Here is a 25700-nt window from a genome sequence, read left to right on the forward strand (position 1 = left end):
AGGTGTTAGCTGCGCAGGAGAAAGCCGGCTCACTCCGCTGTCAGTGCGGGGTGAGCTGGCTATGCAGGAGCCAGATCAGCGCTGGACCCTGGATTGGTAAGTATATTGGTGTAAAAGTGAGGTGTGTGTTTGTGTGTGAAATAAAGTTATACTTTTCTGTGTGTGTGTGTCTTTTCTTTTAAAATTCTACAGGTGGACTACAAGTCCCATTAATGCCCTGCATGCTGGGACTTGTGGTCCCAGCATGCTGGGGATGTCTGCTGGCACTTGTAGTTCTCCTGCATAAAGCAATGTTAGGAATGTGTGAATTAACCCTATCAAGCCGGCGTCCACTAGCCGACGGACACGCTGGTGACAGCCCCGGGCTTCAGCCCTGGACAGGTGAAGCCTGGTGGGTGACCCCTTTATTGGGGGTCCTCACTCCTCCAGGTACCCGTCCAAGGCTGACCAGCCATGGTGCTCATGTCTCGGCCGGGGGACCTTATATAAAAAGTGCCGGCTGTGGCATGACACTGCGGGCTGTTGGAGCCCGGTGCTGGTAAATACGGGGGACCCCCAGATTTTTTTCCCCCCGTATTTTTGGAATCAGGACCGGTCCAAGAGTCTGGGGCTGGTTTCAGAGATACGGGGGACCCCTACGCTTTTTGTCCTCCGTATTTTTGGAACCAGGTCTGGCTCAATGAGCCCGGGGCTGGTTATGCTCAGGAGGGGGGACCTCATGCCATTTTTTTTTATTTAAACACAAATTCGCACATAACCTCAAATTCACACATTTTCATGACTAAAATTCGCCCATTATCACACTTTTTCCCCAGAACACGCACCTCATTAAATATGCGAATTCGCAGCAAAAAATTAGATTTTAAAAAGTGCGATAATGGGCGAATTTGAAAGTGTCTAAAAATCGTATTCTATTAAATGTCACCCTCAGTGGCAAATATTATTTTTTTCTGGGTATACAGTTGAATTAGAATTGAATGATAGAATTTCATTAGGTACATTTAAAAGGGTGCGAGAATGGCACTATTTTTAAAGCAGCAATCATTTACAAGGCAAAATACTTCCATTCTTGGACAAACTCTTCAACTTTATTACATTTCATTACTTGTATGTGTGGAGTCACAAAATATTACACTGTACATTGCAGTTTAAACACTGTGATCTTTGTAGTAAGAAATATTAGCAAAGGGGATCTGATCTATACCCTGGTTTAGGGGATTATATACACTTTTCATTGAATTAAAATAATGGATGCTATTCATATATAAAATAGAATTTATATTTTTGTATTTTCCTTTTTTTATTTGGATGGAATAACATTCGTGAACAAAGACATTTGGAACAGAAGAGTTAATGATCAACATATCACTTTTTTGATTATGGGCCAGATGCACCAAGCTTTAAAAGTGATAAAATGGAGAGTGATAACCGACCAACCAATCAGCTCTTAACTTCCATGTCACAGACTATGTTTGAAAAAAGTCAGGCAGGAGCTGATTGGTTGGTTGTTTATCACTCTCCATTTGATCACTTTTGAAGCCTAGTGTATCTAGCCCTATGTTATGTAAGATAGTGTTCTAGTGCCACTTTTTTGGCTTCTAAGAGTGCTTTAGTTCTGCTGTTTCCTTCTCCAAATTACTGCCATCAGAATTTATGCCACCCGAAATCCCCTTGTAGCAATTTTTATAGACCACATTTTGCATGAAAATTATTTTATGAAATTACAAGCAACTCAAAGATCCTAATTATTGTTTTTTTTATTTACTAATTAGAACAAAAATAACAAAAACAAACAATAAAAAAACATAATTTAAATAGTCGAAGTAATAAACAAGCAATAAATATAAGATTCAAGTACACAGTGATATATTTTTGTATGGCACATGAAAATGTTACTAAAAAGATTGTACAATAAATTAAGAACATTACACACCAAGAGATTAAAATCGCATTAGGATTCTGGCATTTGCATATACTCTGCACTTCTATAGATGACTGAGTGCAGATAGGCTAACTCTGAAGAAAGAAATTCTCTATAATTAAAAGCTTTAGAACTATTGTGTTGAATCTTATGGTGCCCACACACGCACTGATCCCGGCGGTGCGATGCTATGCGATGGGGTGCGCGCTCCCGCGGCACCTCATCGCACAGTACAAAAAGTATGTGCTGCACATACTTTTTGTATTAGCTTTTTATCGCATAGCATCGCATGCACATCGCATGCACAAGGCATATGATGCGATGCTATGTGTGCTAGTTAAGCACAGAACGCACGCCGGGATCGATGCGTCTGTGGGCACCTTTAAACTGCTGCTAAATGAATTTAAGGGAAAGGATTAAGTAAAATTGATATATAAAGTTGAAGATGCTGTTGCCCTTAAGTAATCTGAAATGGTATTTTAAAGAAGGTATTAAAATTTTAAACATTTATAAGTGAACACCTGCTGAGTTATTCCACTGGGATATTTTACAATTACCAATTTAGATCACGAGAGGCCAAGATAGTAGAGCAAATTAAACATGCTTGGTATATACATAAGCATATCCTTTTAAAGAACTATGGATTAAACAGAGTTGAGGTTCCAAAAGGTAAAAAAGTGGCAGACTAGATAGGCCAAGTGGTTCTTATCTACAATCAAATTCTACAATATGTTTCTAGGTTTCTACATTAGTCCATTAGAAAGTCCAAAGCACAGTTCACACCACTAAACACGTGTTTCAAAGCCTGCATGATAAACTTACCTGATCAGCTGATGACTGATACAATGACTTCTGTTGTATATCCACTGACTTTCATGTGGATGACAGGATGTGTCTATTTGGCAATGAGGGTATAATTTGTACAGTATGAACTGTCGCATGACTGCTCACTGTTTGCATTTAGAAAATTAGATGTTCTGGTCAAGTTCTTTATAGTCGATAAGGTATATGTGTTCATTAAATATGTATTTACGTTGGCCTTTTGAGCTTTTAGGCTCCTGCACATATGGCCTGATTCAGTGATGGATGCAATGTTGATGTTGTACGCAGCAGAGCGTGGTGCACCTGACACAATTGAAATTCGAATATAACTTTTATTTTATTGCTGTTAAAATAAATTAGGTACTTGTTTCCTAGCACGGCCACAACGATCATGATCGTGGGCATCGTGAGTAAAAATCGGGGGCATCGCGGCCATCGCATGCACTAAAAAATCGGGTGCGATGGTACCGACGCGATGCCCGCGATTTCCCCATAGGGAACAATGTTAAATGCCTCAATTTACCCGCGATGCCCCCGATTTCCCATAGGAAACAATGTTAAATGGCTCAATTTAGCCAAATGATCATAGGGAACAATGGTAAATGGGCCAAAAAGCCCCCAAAACACCCCTGAACAGTGAAATGTCCCCCCAAAAGTAGTTTACGCCACCCGAAGCGTGGCGAGCGCAGCGAGCCCCGCGAAGGGACGCGGATACCTGTGAAGCCCGCGAAGGGACGCGTTTACCTGTGAAGGTATCCGCGTCCGCTCGCCACGCTTCGGGCTAGGTGGCTCGCTGCGCTCGCCACACTATTCTATTCTCAACTCCACGCCGACGTGCATAGTGGGGGTATGAAAAGGTCGGAGGACGCGTACCGCCGCCCCTCGCGGGCTCGCATCGCTCGCCACGCTTCGGGTTCGCGTTGATCGTGGGGTGGCGTAAACTACTTTTGGGGGGACATTTCACTGTTCAGGGGTGTTTTTGGGGCTTTCTGGCCCATTTACCATTGTTCCCTATGATCATTTGGCTAAATTGAGCCATTTAACATTGTTTCCTATGGGAAATCGGGGGCATGGCGGGTAAATTTAGGCATTTAACATTGTTCCCTATGGGGAAATCGCGGGCATCGCGTCTGGACCATTTAAGCCTTTTTTAGCCACATACGACGCGATTTTGACTTTTTTCAATGCATTTCAATGGGAAAATCGGGGGCATCGCGTCGGTCGCGTCACAGACCACTAAAAATGACACCCGATGCCCGCGATTGTGGCCGTGCTAGGAAACAAGTACCATAAATTATATTTTAATTTAAATTGTATTAGGTGCACCACGCATATGACAGCTCTCCTTCTCCCATGTTTTCTCTGTAATTTTTGTCTAGTGGTAGCACACCTCTGCATTACTATGGCCTAATCTTTCAACAGGCATGCATGACTATTATGGAGTCCTTCTTTATGTGACACACAATGTCCTGTGCAATTGGCCCCATCCCCTTTTTTCTCTACTGCAAATGTGCCAAAGCCGCACTGATCATGCACTGCGGTGGTAACAGGGAGGATTTCTTTGTAAAGTGATTGACAGCCAAGGAGCCTTTGTGGAGGTAACAGGGAAGTGGTGAATCAATTTCAGGTGTTCACCTTTGGGGATGTATTACTGCGTGCAGCTGCAATCCCGGATGCAGTTGGAAGGGCTCTTACATCTTACTTCCAGCAGCCATGCTGAGCATCACCAGATGGTTGATGATAATCCGATGTGAGTCTAAAAGTTGCATATTTGTATTATGATTATAGATGTCTCTATACGATTCCCGGCAGCTGTGACATTCACAAATATTTGTGCAGCTATTTCATACACAATCGTAGCATTTGCGTACATGTCTGAATCAGACCTACTGTATAAAGCCTATCCTGGAAATGCCTACGACATAAGAGCCAGTCATCAAGTAATTTTGCTATCTTATTACTGCCAAATGTCTCCAATAGCTATGAAAGAGGTAAACTTCACTGGCTACATTAAATTCTGTATATGTATGATGTTCTATAAGTATATATATATACTCACGCTGCAGTCACGCAGCAACAACAGCACACCGTGGAAGATTTGAAATGCAATGTTTCGATTATTTAATTGTCGATTAAATAATCAAAACGTTGCATTTCAAATCCTGTTGATTCCGTGACTTCTTTCCACCGTGTGCTGCTGTTGCTGCGTGACTGCAGCGTGAGTATATATTTGAACATCTTTCTTGAGGATTCTAAGCTGGCACCGGGACACTGTACCATGGTGGGCTTGGCCCATTGGTCGTATTATATATATATATATATATATATTTATATTTATATATAATTATGTTGTGAGAATTTCTAGCAGTCATGAATACCTACAATACAATGTATTACAAATATATGTTATATGAGATACACAAACAACTAAAGTGCTGCTTCTCACCACTGGAGGGCGTCTGACGGAACACTGATTGAGGGGGGGACAGCGAAACCTGGCAGCTCCAGACATGTGTGTGTGTAGCGACCCCCCCACCCCTATATATTGGCCCTGTGAATGAATGTATTACAGTATGACTTCGATCTCTGAAGTTTTATTTTATTAAAGTGGCAATCATTTACATGTCTTTTAACTAGTTTTTTAATAATAGTTCTAGGGGCAGTGAAAAAGAAAGAGTTTTCTCTGGGCTTTGAATGTTATACTTAATATACTAAGAAGAATGCTTGAAGACCGCTCTTAATATAAACATTTTGGTGCATTTGTAATTAGACAAAAGTGCTTAAGAATAGATTTCCAATTCTTTGTGAAATGGAGCATAATGTTTCTGTATCATGTAACCTTTTGGCAGAAAATCTGAAAATATTAAAGAGAATTTAAAAGAAAAGGTAAATAACTGAAAATGTGTAAGGAACAATAATTTGCTACATACTGTAACACATCAGTACATCTATATAAAGTAATAGTGTAGAAACTGGGTTTATTGGAGGAATGAGTACGCACTAACATGGGGTTGACTCAGAAATAATCATTTATACAAGTAATTTAATTTCAAAATTTAGTACAGAAAATCAGCAGCGTTACATGGAAGCGTACAACTGTAATATGAAGGCAAATAAAAGTCAGAATGACAAATAGGCAAATGGTTTCATGTGAGTCATTCTTGAAATTCTAACAGCAAAAACACTTTTACAGTAAAAACAGTGCTGATAAAACAGGAGAATGAACTATTATTTCCTTATGCTAAGGTTTCTTTAAGTAAACCAAACATGAACACAACATGATTAGACAACAAGGACCATTTGCTTTTGGGTGAAAAAAAGGTTTCTTTTTATAAAGATAAAATATGAACTACTTATATAGTAGAACACAGTGACCCATGCACGGAGATTAAGCAGTATAACATTATTAGCCGAACATAAGCAAGGTCGCTGTGCCATATAGCAGTCCTGGTGCCTCTAGTACATAAGCAAGGTCGCTGTGCCATATAGCAGTCCTGGTGCCTCTAGAACATAAGCAAGGTCGCTGTGCCATATAGCAGTCCTGGTGCCTCTAGAACATAAGCAAGGTCGCTGTGCCATATAGCAGTCCTGGTGCCTCTAGAACATGAGCAAGGTCGCTGTGCCATATAGCAGTCCTGGTGCCTCTAGAACATAAGCAAGGTCGCTGTGCCATATAGCAGTCCTGGTGCCTCTAGAACATAAGCAAGGTCGCTGTGCCATATAGCAGTTCTGGTGCCTCTAGAACATAAGCAAGGTCGCTGTGCCATATAGCAGTCCTGGTGCCTCTAGGGTGATGTAATTGAACCTTCATAGAGCCAGACCTGGTTAATTAGTTGCCCCCTACTCCTCCTTTTGGCTCCCAAAACATTTCAAAAGACTAAAGCTAGGCATAAACTCTATAAGAATATTGTATAGTGTGTAGGTTTGCACATTTCAGTGTTTCACAGATAAAATGGTTGCAAAACATCCATAAAGTATTCCTTTGATTATCCGATTAGTTGGTCTAGCCTTAAAATCTTAACCTCAATTTCCTGATATTTATTTACAGTTTCTTATATAGCGCAGCAGATTCCATTGCGCTTTACAATATCTAGCAGTGTGTGTGTGTACATTCTCAACAATCTGCCCATATTTCCTATTATTTCCTGACATTAGCAGTGTGTACTTAGCTTTACATGCAGCAGGACCTTTGTAATTAGTACATTACCAAAATTCAGAAAACCTTCTGTGATTCTTTGACACACCTTTTTTTTTAGGAAAATTTACCACAGACACTGTTTGTATAGGATTCAGGCAGCAATACTGTTGCAGGATGGCAGATGCAGTGGGAAGAGGCCATGTGCATGTATCTACTGTGAGAGTGATAGCCTGTTTACTAAGCACTAGAATTTGGGACCAAGCACACTGACAAGGGATGTTTGCGTGACTGCAGCAACAGTGTAGGAAAACCTATATCTACTTAGCCATGCAAAAACACTAATCCTAATTGCCTAGTACATTGTTTGTGAACAAGATGCAAGATTAAGGAAAAATTAACAATGAATTAAAACTAGCATGAAAAAGTAGAGAGGTTGGCCCATAATTATCCTTTATCTGCAACTTTATACGGATTCCCGTAAGACAAAATACCTTTTACAGTTTGGAGCTAAGACACACGATTGAGGAAATACAGTAGTAGCAGGAACAAGTAGAAAAGTTAAGGAAATAGTACAGGAAGGTTCCATACGAGTAAGGGTGCATACACACTGTACAATTTTTTTGACCAATTTTGTTGAAAGACATTTCCATTGAACCCAGTGTCCTGGACGAAAGATGTTGGCAAAAGATATTGTCAACAAACAAACGATGAATGATGATGCGCATACCCGCCAGTTGTTCATCAAGATTGTTCGTCAGCTGTGCATGCAGCTCAATTTGAATATCTTTCAAAAAGAGCCTATAAACTGTAGCTAGGTCTTTCTTCTTTCGTCTGTCGTCAATATATTCGTCAACATCTTTAGTCCAGGACACTGGGTTCAATGGAAATGTCTTTCAACCAAATTGGACCTCACCCAGCATAATTATGCTTAATCTGTGACTTTATACCAGTTCAATTGCCACAAAAAAACCAAACACACTATATGCAAAAAGACACAAGATTGAGGCAAACATTGTAGGTAAAATGGGCAAAAAATTACAGGAATGGCACAGGAACGGTGGTACAAAACGGTGGTACAAAAGGAAAAGGTGCATGAATACATAAATGTAAGTAGGAAACTCAACTACCATAATGTCTTTCCTGTTTCACAAGCTGCCAATTTACTGTACACACTGCTTTCCAGTCACAGATATGCAACAAATAGCTGCAATTTTGAGAGGGGGAAATCAAGATAGTGGATGGCTACAAAACAACTCAAATACATTAAAATAAATAATCTAAGCAGCCTACTTACTGTATTATTTACAGACCCACTGTTCAGAACAACGTTAAACTTGTAAAAATCTTTTGTTGGTGCAGCATTACACTTTGCATAACAAGCTTTTGCTTTAAATTTGTTTTTCAGCAAAAAAAACAAAAACAAAAAAAACCCATTACTTGTATAGAAGCTTACTGACAAGATTCATGCAATACCAGTATCTGAAGAGAAACACAAGGACTCTGGCCAATTATAGAGAAGAATACAGTTTTCTTTAAAATGGTGCTTGTGAATGAACCAACCTGAGCATGTCTCATAACCGTAACTGACATCTTAATTAATGATGATACATTAATAACTTATTTATAAAGAGCCTACATACTGCACAGCACTGTAAAATAATCTGTGTTCATATACAAGAAGACACAGACTGGTTGCTTTAGCATTGTGTTCAAAGTATATACGCATGTGAAAGAATATAATCTGTATCAGAACCAATATGGAACCTATTACTCTACCCAGCAGGTATCACAAGGTCCTGACAAAGTGTGGTGGTATTTCATCTGTAGCTCAATCATTCTATACCCTTTGCAATGATAGGAAGCAGAAAGAGTATACTGTAGTTCATAAACCGTATGTTAAGACATTGAACCCTTTTTAATGGATTGTGGCGCACCCCCTCTAGCATTAATAGATCTATAAAAGACAGCTTTAGATAATGGTTTTGTCTATGTCAACTTTCAATGGCAGTGGTCCGGCCTCCTCACTCTCTTCAGTAGGACAGATGGTAACAGCAACAACAGGTGGCAAAGGAAAGGTGCCTGGTTTTTCCATGTCTTCCAGATATTCCTTGTCACCATTAATACTCAGTGGCTATCAGGAAGCAAGGTGAAAAAACATGATGTTAGATATCTTTTAAAGTAGCACCCATTCGTACATGTGTATGAATGGGTGCATTCGAACCCATTCGATCTTAGTAAATTTCCCCCAATGTTTTTTGATTTATACATAAAGAATTTTACAAAGAAAAAGAACACGAAGAACACACAAAGAACACGAGTAATGTTCAGTTTAAGAATAATTATAGCACATTTGTTATTGTACCTTTTTAATATAACAGTCTAGTTAGTATATTTTAAACATGAAATATGTATGATAAATAAATAAAAAAGGGGTGATAATGAATCATTCGTCAGAAATACCACCATTTCGTACATGTAAAATAGTAAATGTCAAGCATTATTCTTTGGTATGCCATTAGCTTGCAGCCTTACAGGTGAGAGTGATGAATAGTACCTGTGCCTTTATGTGTTGATCAGGAGCAGTCACCAAGCTAGCACAGCTGAGCCAGAGCATTACCATAATGGACAGGAACAGGCATGCAGCCAGGATCCAGCGTGGTAATCCTGAGCGTCTACAGGGAAAGAATTTTCAGTTTTACTTGGTGTATGCCTTTTTTTTTTAAATAGAAACATAGCAATTCATAGCAGATAAGAACCACTTGGCCCATTTTATAATTTTTAAAAAAGGCTTAGTACATCTAGCTACATCTTTTTAGAAAGTTTTACTAATGTCTTCCTTGATTACAATTTGGTGCAGTGGTATCACATTCACTCTTTTCCAGTCCACTGGAATTGGGGTGCTGAATGAGTCACCAACAGTCGGTCGTTTCTCCGACAGTTATTTCTCCGACATCGGAATCCAGACTGTCAGTAGCCCGACAGTTGGAATCCCGACTTACATGGGCTATTTTCCCATTTTCCCTCATGGGGGTCCATGACCCCCCCTGGAGGGAGAATAGAATAGGTGGCAAGTGCAGCGAGCCTGCAAGGGGCTTGAATGCGCTCACCCCCCTGTCAGGCTCCTGCCAGTTGGGAATACGATGTTGGATAAATGACCGTCAGAATCCCGACAGTCAGTAACCTATACCATAACCTGGAAATGTACCTGCAGCTAGTGACTGGTTAAATAATTAGGTTAGTGGTGCTACCAGTCATCTTTAAGCTCTTTTAGTATCCTTGGCTGTATCCCATCTGGCTCCATTGATTTATACACTTTCAGTTTAAAAAATTCTGTTAGAACCTTCTCCGCTGCAAAAAGCCTATTTCTATTTCTGAATGTATCACTGGCTTTAATACTAGAGTTGATAAAATAAAACATATACAAATACAAACAAGTAAATGAATACAAAACAAAATATACAAAGAAAAAAATAAACCTCCTGTATACTAAATATAAGTATAAAGCATATTATCATAAGCAAAAAAGAAAGCAGTAAAACGGCATATTCACCATACACACTATATAGTAATTATCATAAAAAGATTGTAAGTTGGTTGTTCTTGGTGAAATTTGTACACTGTGTGGGTTATTCTGGTTCACTCGCAAAGGCACAATCACTCTCTAATGGACAAAACCATATGCACTGCAGGTGGGGCTGATGATACATGTGCAGAGACAGTTAGATTTGGGTGGGTTTTGTACTTTAAACTGATATCTATATTGCAGTGTAAAAATAAAGCAGCCAGTATTTACCCTGCACAGAAACATTAAAACACCCAAATGTAACTCTAGAACTAGAACAGGCTTGCCTACCCTCCCGGAATTGCCGGGAGGCTACCGAAAATCGGGTCCCCCTCGTCCCCCCGGTAATGTTGGCAAACCTCCCACATTTGTAAGGCAGCCTCCGCACTCCCCCTACCGTGCCGAACTAATTACCGGTTTCCGCAGGTCCGCGACAAGGGGCGGGACTAAAATGATGCAAATCGCATCATTTCGCATCATTTTTGGCCAGCCCCCTACTCACGGACCCGCAAATTGCGGCGTTTGTATGGATTGGGGGCGGGGCATTGATTCATCAACCCACATCCCCGCCCCCTGACCTGGAGATCTGGCTGTCCTCTCCGGGGTTCTCCCGGAGTGGCAATTTTAAAAGTCGGCAACTATGAACTAGAATAACCCCCTGGGTGCAACCTGTCTACTCAAATAAGTACACGTAAGATGTACTAATCCTTGAAAAGTGATAAAATGGATGGTAATAAACCATCAAGCAATCAGCTCCTGTCAGTTTTCAAACCAGGGGGCAGATGTATGAACTAGCATTAAGTGCATACTCCCAATATGACCCTCTCCTGGAGGGACACAAGGCTCTGTTTCTGGAATTCTCTGGTAATGTGTGATTGCCATCACGTGTGGTGAAACACCTTTCTTATTAGTAAAACTGTTGAAAACAGGTGATGGCAATCATACATTTAAGGTGGCCATACACATGCAGATTTATCTTCAGATGTGGCTGGTTGGAACAAAAACATGGTTATGGATGAGAGCAAATGACAGTTGATCATTTGCTTAGAAATGCTAGAAAACAGACAAACTGTCACTCATCCATAACCATGTTTTTGTTCCAACCAGCCAGATCTGAAGATAAATCTTATTAGTGTATGGGCACTTGACAGGGGTTCCCAATCTTTTTCGAATCACGGCACCCTAGAGTATCAGATTTTTTTCACGGCACCCCTAGGCCCAAAAAAATTAATATAAAATTAAGTAGATTGTGTTTATATGCGCTTCTTAGGTTCAGTTATGTGGTAAAGGGCAGGATTTGGTTCTGATTGTACACATTTTATGATTGGTAGTCACCAGAACTGGTTTTGTCCATAAATAATTGATCATAAATAATTTGAATTGGTCCTGGACCACCAACCCGTGGCACCCCTGCAAGGGTCCCGAGGCACCCCAGAGAGCCACGGCACACAGTTTTGGGAACCACTGCATTAAGAGGAAAGTCCAGAAACAGAGCATTGTGTCCCTCCTGGAGAGGGTCATGTTGAGAGGAATGTAACTGGGGGATAACGGTTTTTTAAATGCGTTATCAACACACCAAACATGCGCTAGGACAGTCCGCTGATTAACGCTCGGCTGTCCCTTTCAATCCCCCAGCAATTAGCGGCATGGGACGATGTATTAACAGCCACCTAGGTATTAAACTGCCCCAGCCATTTTGTCAAATTCACTTGGTACTCAAAGGGTTAATACATCTTGTCGGTGTCCCTTCTTGCTGGCCTTAATGAGGCAAAACAAGTAGTATTTTAGTGGCGCACTAAGCGCCGCTATAATACATCTTCCCCCCTGCCAAAAATATGGCAGTTAGGAGCTGATTGGCTGGTACTTTATAACTTTCCATTTTATCACTTTTCAAGTTTAGTACATTTGGCCTAAAGCCTCTCATAGTGGGCCAGATGCACTAAGTTCTGATTTAAGCTTGCAAGCAGGGCCCTCCTACCTTTATATTGGTCTGTTACAACCCAGTTTGTTTTATCACTGGTGTTTCCAATTGTTAATTGTAAAGCACAATGGAATATGCTGCGCTATATAAGAAACTGTAAATAAATAAATAATAAAAAGTGACAAATGGAGAGTGACAAACCACCAATCAACTACAGTATGAACTAAATGTCATTTTTCAAGCCAAGCCTGTAACATGACAGTTAGTAGCTGACTGGCTGGTTGTTTATGGCTCTCACTTTGGGGGTCAATCTGATCCTCTCACAATAATGGAATCTCGTCCCCATCCCGATGGTTAGGGGACTGTGCATGTGCATGGTCAATTATGCACATTTGCGTAGTCGCCGAGCCGTTCGCTAGGATATGGGGGGATGGGAATTGCCCATGGGAACTCCTAGCATTTTCTGGGCATCCCCATGAAAATGCTGGGTGTTTCCATGGGTACAGGGGAGGGCCGATGCCTGCCGGGGCAGGCAGCTGACGTCACAGGACATTAGCCACTTGCCCTATCTTTGTCCCTGGTGCTCGCAAAGAAAAGTCTGTTTGCACTAACTTCTATTTTCTAAGGCAGGAGAAATCATTAGATGGTTGCCGACCATAGAATTACTTCTCCTGCTCCGGAGACATGCAAGGGGATGTGTTTTCCTTACACATCACCTTGCATGCTAATGAGGGGAATGAGCGATGACGGGGGGTGGGGGGGATGTTTGGACGGACGCAAGGCGGCATCTTCAGTGCCAACCAGAATAACATGTACAAAAATATCAGGTACAATATAACAAACTGCCAGGCACCCTATTTACTTTGAGGTCAGAGACTAGGACACGTGGGCAAGCACACAGGCTGGAAGGGAGCAGTAAAGGTATGGAACTCTCTTCCAGTGGTGTCGGCAGATACATTATACATTTATAGGGTAGGACAAGCATTTGTTGGATAAAAACATCCAGGGGTGCAACCGATAATTCAGCCCAAAATGGAATTGAAGTAAAAAAATCATACATCTAGACCAGTGGTTCCCAACCTTTTTTGTCTCCCGTACCCCTTGATTAGGCTTTTCATTTATGAGTACCCCCCCCCCCCCCGCGTAAATTTTTAGGGGGCATGGCCTAAAAAGGGGTGTGGCCTCATTTGAAGGGTGTGGCTTAACAGGGGCAAGTCATAATGGCAATGACGAGAAAAAAAAGTGCAACCACTTGACCACAATATAAGCTCAGCTCATTCTGCGGACAGCATATAAAATAACAGAACACTGTCAAATCTCTATTACTGAAGCAACAGACATTCCAAAGGATCACGTTAGCCTTCCAATAGTGCCAGATACACATATGCCCCCAAAAGTGCCAGATACACATATGCTCCAATGGTGCCAGGTATGCCCCTACGGTGCCAGAAACAGGAATGCCACCACGGTGCCAGGTATGACCCCATGGTACTGGGAATGCGCCCACAGTGCCATCATTGCCCCTATAGTGCCAGCAACAAAAATGCCCCACAGTGCCATCAATGCCCCACAGTGCCAGCAACAAGTGTGCCCCAGTGCCAGCAATAAATATGCCCCCACAGTGCCAGAAATAAATATGCCCCCACAGTGCCAGAAATAAATATGCCCCCACAGTGCCAGCAATATGGTATGCCCCCACAGTGCCAGCAATGCCCCCCACAGTGTCAAGAATAAATATGCCCCCACAGTGCCAGCAATAAGTATACCCCCACAGTGCCAAGAATAAATATGCCCCCACAGTGCCAGCAATAAGTATACCCCCACAGTGCCAGCAATAAATATGCCCCCACAGTGCCAGCAATAAGTATACCCCCACAGTGCCAGCAATGCCCCCATAGTATTTCCCAGCAGCAGCACACTCACCATTGATGCTGCTGCCGGGGAGAGGACAGTCCAGTGTTCCCCTGTAGTCACTGTAGCCGCAGCCGCTGCTTCTCTCAGGGAAGGAGAGTACAGCACACTGCGCATCTCTCCTTCCCTTCACTGTGACTGGGCTGCCGCCAATCAAAGTTCGTGGGCGGCTCATGAATTGCTGCCGGCCCACAAGCTCTGATTGGCTGACGGGGCCCAGTCACAGTGAAGCACGGTGAGGGGTAAAAACCTCCCCTCAGTTTCAGAAGCTGGCGGCGCGTCTGACTGCCGCGGCCACCATTACAGGCCGGGCCACCGCGTACCCCCGAGTGGGTGGACACGTACCCCTAGGGGTACGCGTACCACAGGTTGGGAACCACTGATCTAGACAACACCCTCTAGGGGTTCTGTAAAAGGTTGAATTTGATGGACGTAATTCTTCATTCAACCTAAACTACTATGTTACTACAGTATGTAGTCATTATCACTGTACACCTCCTATACCTGACCCTATGCAATACACGATGGAAGGATTGCATAGAAAAAAAAGAGTTGTGAGATGTGTGAAGTCTCTTCTTACTTGGACATGCAACCCAGGATATCATGCTCTGACTGTGGAACTTCCATATGAGATAACTTGTGTTTCACTTTGGTTTCCTTTCCTGGACTCTTCTCCATTTTGTCTCGAAAACCTATAAAATGTTCAAAGAAGTTATCTCACTACATACTGTATGCAAAGAATATTGATCAAATAACTGTATAATAATACTGTAAAAATAAATCACATTTGCCATATATATTTTATATATAGACATCTAAAACTGATTAGATTGTGATAATCATAAAACAGTATACAATACCAGTTACCTAGAAAATCCTCAAAGGTGGATAGGTATTCCTTAACAAAAAATGTAGCGACATTCTAAGAATAAGACTTACACAATCGACAGTTTTTATTATGTATTTGCACCCTGTATTTCATTTATCAAGCCAATACTACAGTATGTGTGTGATGTACAGTATCAGTGGTGGATTCAGGGGGGGGGGGGGGGGGGGGGGGCACCTGGGCACGTGCCCCCCCTGTCATTTATCATTATAAGGTCGGTATTACGACTTTATTCGGACACCATTCGAATACCCATACTCAAACCCTTACCAAATCTACATACTTTACATAATCATGATATAACACAGAATAAACCATGATAAATTATAAGAAAAGCAAAGTTCTGAACACAGTAGATGCCTCTGCCTATGATCTCTGACTGACCATCATTGCTCAGGGCTAAGCTACCACACCTGCCTATCCTGTCCTCAGTGGCACGTGACCCCCCTGTCATTTTATTTTGTAGCTGAGGACCAGGGCTTTCCAACGAGCCCAGCCCCGTGTCTCTAGCCACCCGGGAACCGGAGATATCGCCTGGCAAACCTGTAACGTTTTTTCCCTATAGGATAATATGGGACCCGTCAATTCCGACCCCCACCCGGTTCCGACGGCTGCCAGTTCCCGCCCTGGTATCACAGAAGCTTGTGGTTGATATCATTCAATTCCAAATCGCTGGGCCTTCAAAATGTTACCAGGCTGGTCCATATCGGCCATCGGTTCCAGAGATATTGCGTGTAAACCGATTTTTTTATTTTTGAAATGTAATTTCATGGCTGGTCATGATTTTGAGGGCAGTTTACTCTGGAACCAAACGTTCCAGTTTCACTGAACCAAAATCATTCAAAGCCCACTCAAAAGTTCTTCAATATAATACTTGTCTCATGTAAATAGGTCAGTTGGTTCCGAAGATATAGCCGGTTAAATGAGATAACTGGTTAAAGGGGGGATGGGTGGTTTTCTCTCCCCCTCACACCAGAAAATGCAGGGACTAGGCTGGTATAAAAGGGGCCAACCTGGGAATGCATTTTCTGGTGTGAAAGGGGTATTATTTTAAATAGCCGGGACCTGCAGTGCTCTGAATACAGCCAGGCTCTGCCACTGTCAGTGGTTGTCACTTCTGCCTGGCGGCGGCTGTCCCCCATTTACCACGAGCATGTATTCCCCCTTGGCAATGAGCATGTAATCCCACATGGCAACGAGCATGGAACCTCTGGCAATGAGCATGGAACCCTTGGCAATGAGCATGTAGAGAAGCAGCACTTATGTAGCATAATTTTTAATAGGCATTATGGTGTTTGGCATAATACATAATGGACATAATGGCGTGTAACTTAACGTGTAATGGACATTATGGTGTAAATGTTTAATGCGCGCCTTTGGTGGAAAATGTCCCTGTTTATGAAGTGTATTGTGAATTTTGGCTTAATCTGTGTGGCATTATGTGAATTTTTTCCCAATCTGTGTGGCATTATGTGAATTTTGGCTCAATCCATGTGTCATTCTGTGAATTTTGGCTCAATCTGTGTGGCATTTTATGCATTTGGCTCAATCCATTTGGCATTATGTGAATTTTGTCTCAATCCGTGTGGCATTATGTCAATTTTGGCTCATTCCATTTGGCATCATGTGTAAGGGGCAAGTATAATGGGGTCTAGTATTTTGTTGCATAATGTGTAGAAGTTGTATATGGTGTTGACACGCACCCTGTTGAGTGGCCACACACATTTTCTGGAGCGCGCCTTTTGTCGCCATGGTGGGCCTGCGTACTTTAAATGCCAGGGCCTATTTTTAATTCCATTCCCACCCTCTCCTGCCGCTCTCTTAGCATGTACACTGGCACCACTAACACCGCCCCTCCCCCACCCAAACCCTTTTTTATCATGGTGCTCCCCCTGTCATTTTATCCTGGATTCGCCCCTGTACAGTATCCACTTCAGCAGGAAGAACACGTTATTAATTAGTATGCATCCTCATACCTCTAGCCTCAGTACACCAGAAGCCTGGCATAACTGAGCCATCAGGTTGTACGCAAATCTAACACCACACATCTTCTTTTTTGCTTAAAATGACTGTAAAAGCTGTGGCTGCTACATTATAGCACTTCAGAGGGGTACAGTTAATAAGATGGGAGATCTATTAAAGGGGTTGGGATCGTTCGGTCTACAGCAGATCGATAAGCATTGGGTCGACACCACTAGGTCGACATGGGTCTAGGTTGACAGGACATTAGGTTGACACAAGCATTAGGTCAACATGGGCAAGGTCGACAGTCAAAATGTTGACATGGTTTTTTTTACTGTTTTTTTTTTTACCCAAATGTCGACACTGTCGACATGAACACAGTTTGAAGTGCACCTATCCCCTCGCATCGCATCACTCACCATGCTTCGGGCACACTATTTTATTCTCCCATCATGCCCTAGTGGATGGTAGGTCATGAAATACCACCTGTCGGCACATGTTGGCTCAAAAAACTGTGAAAACCCCCATTTCGACCTTTTGACTGTCGAGCTTGCCCATGTCGACCCAATGCTTGTGTCGACCTACACCCATGTCAACCTTGACCCATGTCGACCTTGCAGCCTGTCGACCCAATGATTGTCGACCAAGTTGCTGTAGACCCAATGACCGTATACCCTATTAAAGATGGGATCTGATTCTACCTTTTATTTGTTTATTTAGCACCTTCTAGAATGATTATAGATCGGTTGCTATGGGCAACATCCCATCTTCAATAGAATGCCCATCTTAGTAGATTTACCCCAGAGACTCAGTCACACATAATAAGAAGTGACATATATAAATGTGATTAGCACAGTGTAGTTGTGTATCCTGGTGACATTGCATTGTAATTAAGACACATTTTCAGCAAAGAAAGAAGCTAGAAAAACTACACCTGACACTAGCAGAGGGCTCAAAAAGTTTAGATATCCAAGAGAGGATATCAGAAAAAGACTCCCGGGTGGGGCACAGCCTTCTGATGAGAATAAATCACTGTTAATACAAACTTTATTTATTAAAACATGGCCCTATTACCGGGTCAAGAGAAGACAAACAGTACAGACAAACAGATAACACTTATAGGTAAAGTACATGAGAAAGTAGTGAAATATTATTACAGGGTATATCTGTCTGGGGATTCAATCGAGGAAATAATCCAATCAATCACAGTATATGTTTATACACATATGGAATCCTACTTGACAGTGGTGAGCCTCAAAAACCAATCACTATTGAAGATAAAATGTCAGAATAAACTAAATTCAGTTTTTGATCATATTCCTGTAGGTGACAGAAGGGTCTGGACGGGGTGAATCTAAGTTACTGGTCGCTGGCAATATAGTATAGCTATAGAGACACCTGAGTATGGGTATGCTAAGGGAGTCGCTGCTGCCTGTGCATGTGACGTAATTCAGTGAATGCGCAGTTGAGCGGACCCCGAGAGCGTCACAGGTGTCAGAATATAGATGAGGGAGTTTCTGCTGTTTTCAGGGGTGACCTGTCCGGCTCTGTTGTATGATGTACAGCGCAGAGTCGGATCCAGGGTCCCCCAAAAATGAGAGAACCCTGAATAAAAATAAAAAATAATAATAAATAATAAAAATAAAAATAAAAATAAAAATAAGGTATAGGGTACCCCTTCACCCTATCCCTGGTGTTTGCTGCTATCTTCTGTGTACAGAAAATCTGTAGTGAACAGAAGTTGAGCGATACCACCAGGGTAGTGAAGTGTAGAAGGAAGTAAAGTTTGCACTTCAATGGGTAGTGGCACGGTTGCTTGTGCAAGATGAAAAATAAGAGCAGAGATAGTTTTATGAGAGGAGAGAAGTCCAGTGACCTTAGATTGATGGTCAGTAATGCAATGAGGATTTACAGGTGGCTGCAAATTTTCTCAATTCTCAGCCTATTAAATAATGCCACTTAAAGTTATGTGGGCTGGTGATAAATTTGGCGAGTTATAACTAGATTAGCACAAAATAGCAATTGCAGTAAATATCAATTTTTGGTGGCTAACATTGCCAATAATGCTAGCACAGGTGCTCACAATAAATATCAATTTCTGGTGAGCTAGGGTTGCCAGTAATGCTAGCACAGGTACTCCAGACAGCTGGTTAGAAATGTATTGGTAACGTCCCTTACATGACGTAATAATAACAATACAAATACTAAATTAGTTGCTAAGTTAGCAGAGGGTGTAGGAAACAGCAGTTTGTAAATTTAATGAGAGAATTCATTCAATGTCATAGATAGTTATATTTATGCGCTGCATACCAATTAACAATCAAGGTGTGAGATACCTGCAAACAGTTGGTTAATAGTCAGTTTGTCATAATTGAGCTATAATTAGTTACACTGCAAAATGTAACAGAAGGCAGGTAAATGCAATGCTGGATTCAGCGCAGAGGATACAAAATGGTTACAATGTTAGTAACAGCGCTGGAATTAGAACATATAGAGGGGTGATTATTACAACCCTTCCTAATATGATGTCCTGCAGTATTATATAGGTAATAATTTAGCGAACACCAGTGATTGAAGCAAGTGCAGATTCTACCATATGAGAACAAGTTGGAATTGAATATACCTAATTCTTGCAGTCAGGTGATAATGCACTGTAATGTATGACCCGAGTTCTGCACACAATAAAAATTAATTAATACAAGTGATCACAGACTTGCTTGATATAATATCTAGTAGATTTTTAGCTATACTGGTGTGAATACTCAAATGGCAAATAATAAGGACAAATATGTTTAGCCTATAACAATTTCTGCGCTATCTATAGTATCCTCTGCAGAATTATAAGTTATTCAATAGTAATCCAGTCCTGGGTACATGTAATGAGAGTGCATATCTAAGTCCAAAATTGATGCTCTTTTAAATGTCACCAAGGCTGACACATTGCGATAGACTAAACCTAATGTGCGTTATGAGATGACAATCAGATTCGCAGTTATATGTAAATTTATTCTATTATTCACTAATAGCCACTAGGGCTGACACACTCACGGACTTGGACCCCGTTGGTCTTGTATCAGGCAGTCCTGACGATCTGGTGGATGCGTACACACACTGTGTCGGGGCGCTGTAGTAAGGAGGACGTAGGTATTTGATAGGGGAGACGTTAACTCCTATATCTCGCAGACGTCAAACTCCCAATATTATATATTCAGCAAAAGCCGGTAATTTGTACTCAAAGAGCGCCGAGGTCCGGGTGCATAAGGGTATGTGCACCGATGTTTAGCTGTCAGTGAGAGCCGGCAAGCGGTAGTCTGGTGGTTGTAGCTGCGTTGCGCGAATACGTCGCGGGTGGACCGGCAGTGTGTCCGGAGGTGAGTTGTCAGTATTGTGTCAGTCCAGGGGCGAATAAGGTCTCTATGTTGAGCCGTAAGAGCCGACAATGCAGCTGTCGGTTTATTGCAGTATCCGGAGTCTGTCCATGTGTGCTCCGTTAATCTCTCGCAATCTGTCAGCTACAGGAAGGCTGTCTGGCGGGTAGATGAGGCTGTGGGGGGTCCCGCTTGTGCACAGCGGGAACCACACGACACGAGACGTACGTTTCACCATAAAGGCTTTCTCAATCGGGTGAAATTATACTTTATTACTTTGATTGGAGAATGCCTTCTTACGCGTTGTCATTATAGCCCAGTGCCCTCGGCCTCTCCCCTCCCCCTCTTCCCCTCTCTCTTGCAACTAGCAGAGGGCTGTAAGGGGCTTCTGACATGACTTCAGCAGCAATGTATGTGGACACATCTGTATCAATAGACAACTGTACTTCAGTTTTCTGAAAGAAAACATAATGAAGTTGACACTTCACCAACCACAAACAGCATAGCATGTCAATCATGCTGCGGCTTAGGGGGCAATATGACTAGTGTTGCAGAAACATTTAAACATGTTTACATATTTTTCAACTTACATCTAGCTTCCTTTTGTGTTAAACAGACATTCTAGTTATGTCATGCCATGGTGTAACTTGGTTGTGAAGAAAGAAGGTGTAACCTAGGTTACAACTGAGTGATTGGTGTGAGAGGTGCTCCAATAGGAGCTGCTTAACCGTGAGGGTAGTCAGTCCTCACACTAGACAAAGAATAAAAAGTTATGCTGATGTGGAATGCACATAAGCATAAAAAGCAGTGCTCCATCGATATTTGTCCAAAGAGGTTTTATTGCTACACAGCATAAATGGTGCATACAGTATTAGAAACAAATATAAAAACAATGCAATAAAAGTCAAATATGGACTGGGATATACAGTAAATGAATTGCTTGTTTCTATTGGGCCTGGGAATGAATGGTAGACCCTGTAAATTTCACTGATGGTAAAAGAAGATCTGAGGTTCTCGCTGGAGGTATATTTACCAATACTGGTCGCCGCAAGGTAAGTGTTCTCCGGCAATCACTTAATGTAGTGGATTCCCAATCACTTGTTCTGGTTGAGATAGCAGTGTGAGCAGTCTCTCTTTGACGGAGAATAAGTCTCAACAAATAAAGGTCCTCCTTCCAGGGTTTTGTAATGGTGTATCCCAAGGCTGGTTCAAGAGGCAATCCTTTGGTAGGTAAGTGGCACCTAAAGCATTTCCCTGCAGTCCGTGGCAGCTTTCTCAAAATTGCCACAGATGGCAGGGAAACACATTAAGTGCCACTCACACGCTTGAACCAGCCTTGGGATACACTGTTACAAAACCCTGGAAGGAGGACCTCTATTTCTTGAAACTTATTCTCTGTCAAAGAGGGATTAGTGGAAGACTCAGAATTGCACAGACGGCAAAAGCTTATCTATGGTTTGTGAATTGCATTTGGATTTGCGAGTGGATTGCCATTAGCGATCCTTTCCAATTTTCTTGCAATTCAGCAAGGAACATTTTTCTTTCTGTCTGGATGGTGACCTTCGCCTCACAACCCGATGCAAATTCTCGTATTAATGGTCAGGTCTAAATCCGGACCTGCTGGAAATGACAAAATCCCACAAACTGCCCAAAAGAAGCTGAGGCAACCCTTGTTAAAGCAAATTCTCCACCCAGGGTGTTATATCTGTGCTTTCCCAAATGGACATTTCTGTAAAACAAATTAACACTTGTGACATCTCACACAAATTTCAATCTACACTGAAAAACTATAGTATACAAGGCTCATGAAGTTCCTTTATCCCCTGTTGCAGGTACTGACAATCCTCTGATCAATATCTCCATGAACTTAATCATTCACTTTCCACTGCGTTAAGTTCGCAACATAGTTTGGATCATTGTAGGCTGATTTGGTACTTGTGTATTTTGGCGGCGCCCATCGCATCGCATACCATAAGGCATGCGATGGTATGCGATGCGACGCGATATCGCGCCATACTGTACAATGTCATACAATTTTTAAATTGTCATACAATGCCATACAGGAGAGGGTCCGTGGCAGGGGGAGCCCCGGGGACCGGAAAGTCAGCAGCGGCGAGCGGCAGGAGCATAGTAAAAAAAATCCTATTCAAAATTTGGGCGGCCGCTGATTGACTGAGCTGCCGCCAGTATTTTGAATAGGATTTTTTATATTCTCCCGCTCGCCGCAGGGTCCGGTGTAGCGGCGAGCGAAAATCCTGTTTAAAACGTTGAGCTGCTGGGCTGCGCTGCTAGAAGGTCAGAGGCAGCGTGCAGGGAACGCTGCGGGGGGACAGTGACGGAGAGCCGGCAAGGGGAGGCTGATTGGCTGAGCGCTCAATCAACCAATTGCTGACTGGCTAAGAGTGCGCTCAGCCAATCACAGGCTGCCCATTCATTGTATTGGCTTTTTTTCCCCAAGCACCGACAGCTTCTGGCTCTCTGCCGCCTGCCGTTACTGTCCCCCGCAGCGTCCGCTGCCTCTGCCCTACTAGCAGCGCCCCCCTTCATCCGCTCGCAGCGTCCCAGCCACCCTGCTCCCTCCACCTTCCCGAAGCACAGCTCCCTGCTCCGGCGTCCCCTGCCCAGCTGCACATAAGATTTAGCAAATCTTATGTGCAGCCAGTCCGACCTCCCGACTCCGATCCAATGCACACAGGACCGGGCATCGGGTCGGACCGGGTGTCTGGACATGCAATTTGGTCCGATTTCACTGCCCGATCCATGAATTGGGTGAAATCGGGACCAAATCGCATAGTGTATGGCGGCCATAAGACTTTGGGCCAGATGCTCTAAGATTCAAAAGGGATCAAATGGAGAGTGGTAAACAGCCAGCCAATCAGCTCCTACCTGACAGTTGTCAAACACAGTCTGTGACATGCCATGTAAGAGCTGATTGGCTGGCTGTTTATACTACATTTTATCACTTTTGATGCTTAGTGCATCTGGCCCTTTATATTAAACCCAATCTTTGCGCATCACTCACAGGAAAACCAATACTTATAAAAATTCATCAGGATACATATAATTCAAGGGTAAATGGCTGCTTCTCCTACCATGGACTAAATGTGCCCATTATAATGATCCATAAATCTACAGCACACTTTTTATAGTGTAAAAAATGGTTTTCATCTTGTGCTGCCAAAATTTAAAACCTGTCCATCGGTATCTTTAGCTGATGTTCAATATATGATCAAAATATTCTTGTACATTTGGAGCAAAGTGTTTCTATTGTTATAGAATCACAGCAGCATTTTGGAGTTCAGAGTTCTTAACCCATGTCAGAGTTCTTAATGTGTTTCTTGTGTCGCATCTTAATTTGTTTACTTTTTAATTGGTTCGCTTCGCTTCGCTTCTGTTAGATTTGTTCCAACCAGAATTGGAGAGAGGGAGTTGGGAAAATTGACAGACAGCCTCTGTGATTTGTAGCCATGCCCTCTATCATGGAATGGTGTGGCATATGGCGACAGTGCAATTTTCGAAAACAGTGCTCAGGCTGAAGTGCAGCTACATTCTGGGTCATTCATCAAGGCTGTTTTGACGCACCGGAGTCCTTATCTGTACTAGAGGTGTGCTGCCCTTTGGACTTCATTGTATATATATATATATATATATATATATATATATATATATATATATATATATATATATATATATATATATAGTAGGTATCTATAAGGCCAAACAGACCCTAGACACAGGCCCCTGCCACTTAATCATTGATTCAGGTATAGGGATATAGTGTTTTTAGACCGCCGTGACTCACACTGACTGGCCGCTGGCTGCTCTATCTCCAATCACAAACCGGAGCACCTATATATTTCATAAGTGATAGAAAATCACTGTCCCTTATCACATGTAAGAGTGACCCCAGCAAGAAGAGTTTCTCTTACCCCTACTACAAACCTGCAGAGATGCTTGCTCCAGTGTTCATGACCTCCCAGCAGCACTGACAGACCGAACTCATCTTCCTCCTTCCCAAGAGCACAGCTTATAAAGGAGAGCTGTGATTGGACTAAAAAATCACTTGCTTCTCGATATGCACTATACTTACAGCTCGTTATACAGCTCGCCATATGTTATATTCAGCTCATAATACACTTTACCAAGTTCCTCATATGTTATATCCTCCTCATTATACACCATACCCAGCTCATCATATGTTCATATGTTATATCTAGCTTGTTATACAATATACCCAGCTCGTCATATGTCATACCCAGCTCATCATACGTTATATACTGTAGAGTTAGTTATAAGCCATACCCAGCTCGTTATATGTAATATCCAACTTGTCATATGCAGCTTGTTATACACCATACCCAGCTTGTCATATACAGCTCATTATATGTCATATCCAACTCGTTATACAACACTCCCAGCTCATTATATCTTATTTCCAGCTCATCATATGTTTAATCAGCTCGTCATACGTTCATACTTTATATCCAGCTCGCCATACATCATATCCAGCTCATCATACATCATACTCAGCTCGTCATATGTTATATCCAGCTCGGGGAGATACTGTTATATGCCACTGCAGTCGTAGGTTTCCAACGGCAGCGCTTGGTCCCAAAAGGTCAGCGCATAAACAGTATTACGTATATAATTATAGTATTAGCATATAAATACAAATATATATTTGTGTGTATTTCTTGTGTTTATACAACATAAATGCAAGCTAAATCATTAAAATATAAAACATATTCTGCAATACGGAATAATCCATTATCCAAAATGCTTCTGGTTCTGAACATTTTGGATAAGGGATACTCAACCTGTACATTATACAGTATGTGCATGGTTTACTGCAGGACCATCCACAAGGGAAGTGATAGCCAAGCTGACAGACTGAACAGCCCTCTAACCATTTTAAGACTCAACTATGGTGATACTGTGATAAAGATAATGCTACACTATGTCCTGCTACCATGACAGGGATCAACGAGAAATGTGAAACTGTTCTTATTTCATATGTGCATCTTTTTTTTAAATTTAAACTGTATTCCATGCACTCATTTTCAAGTACTCAACAACAAAAAAAAATCAACCTCCTGAAAATACATTTATAGATTTTAGTGATTTACCTATAATGCTCTGGTACATTTACATCCATAGGATATATTTGGTTGAGAGTTTATATTTATATATATATATATATATATATATT

At 42.0% G+C, this 25700-nt stretch overlaps 1 protein-coding gene across 1 annotated transcript in view; it reads right to left on the bottom strand.

Moving 5' to 3' along the window:
* Positions 1 to 5766: 5766 nt before the first annotated feature.
* TMEM59L (transmembrane protein 59 like) overlaps positions 5767 to 25700 on the bottom strand; it is a 59357-nt gene continuing 39423 nt past the window's right edge. Inside the window, exons 6-8 of the mRNA XM_083179442.1 lie at positions 14856 to 14967; positions 9436 to 9553; positions 5767 to 9012 (exon numbers count right to left, since the gene is read on the bottom strand). Of these exons, the coding sequence (XP_083035568.1) occupies positions 8851 to 9012; positions 9436 to 9553; positions 14856 to 14967 (392 nt within the window). The 3' untranslated portion in view covers positions 5767 to 8850. The remainder of the gene's footprint in view (positions 9013 to 9435; positions 9554 to 14855; positions 14968 to 25700) is intronic.

Source organism: Crinia signifera, chromosome 1, assembly GCF_055691185.1.
Source record: "Crinia signifera chromosome 1, ASM5569118v1, whole genome shotgun sequence".
NCBI lineage: Eukaryota > Metazoa > Chordata > Amphibia > Anura > Myobatrachidae > Crinia > Crinia signifera.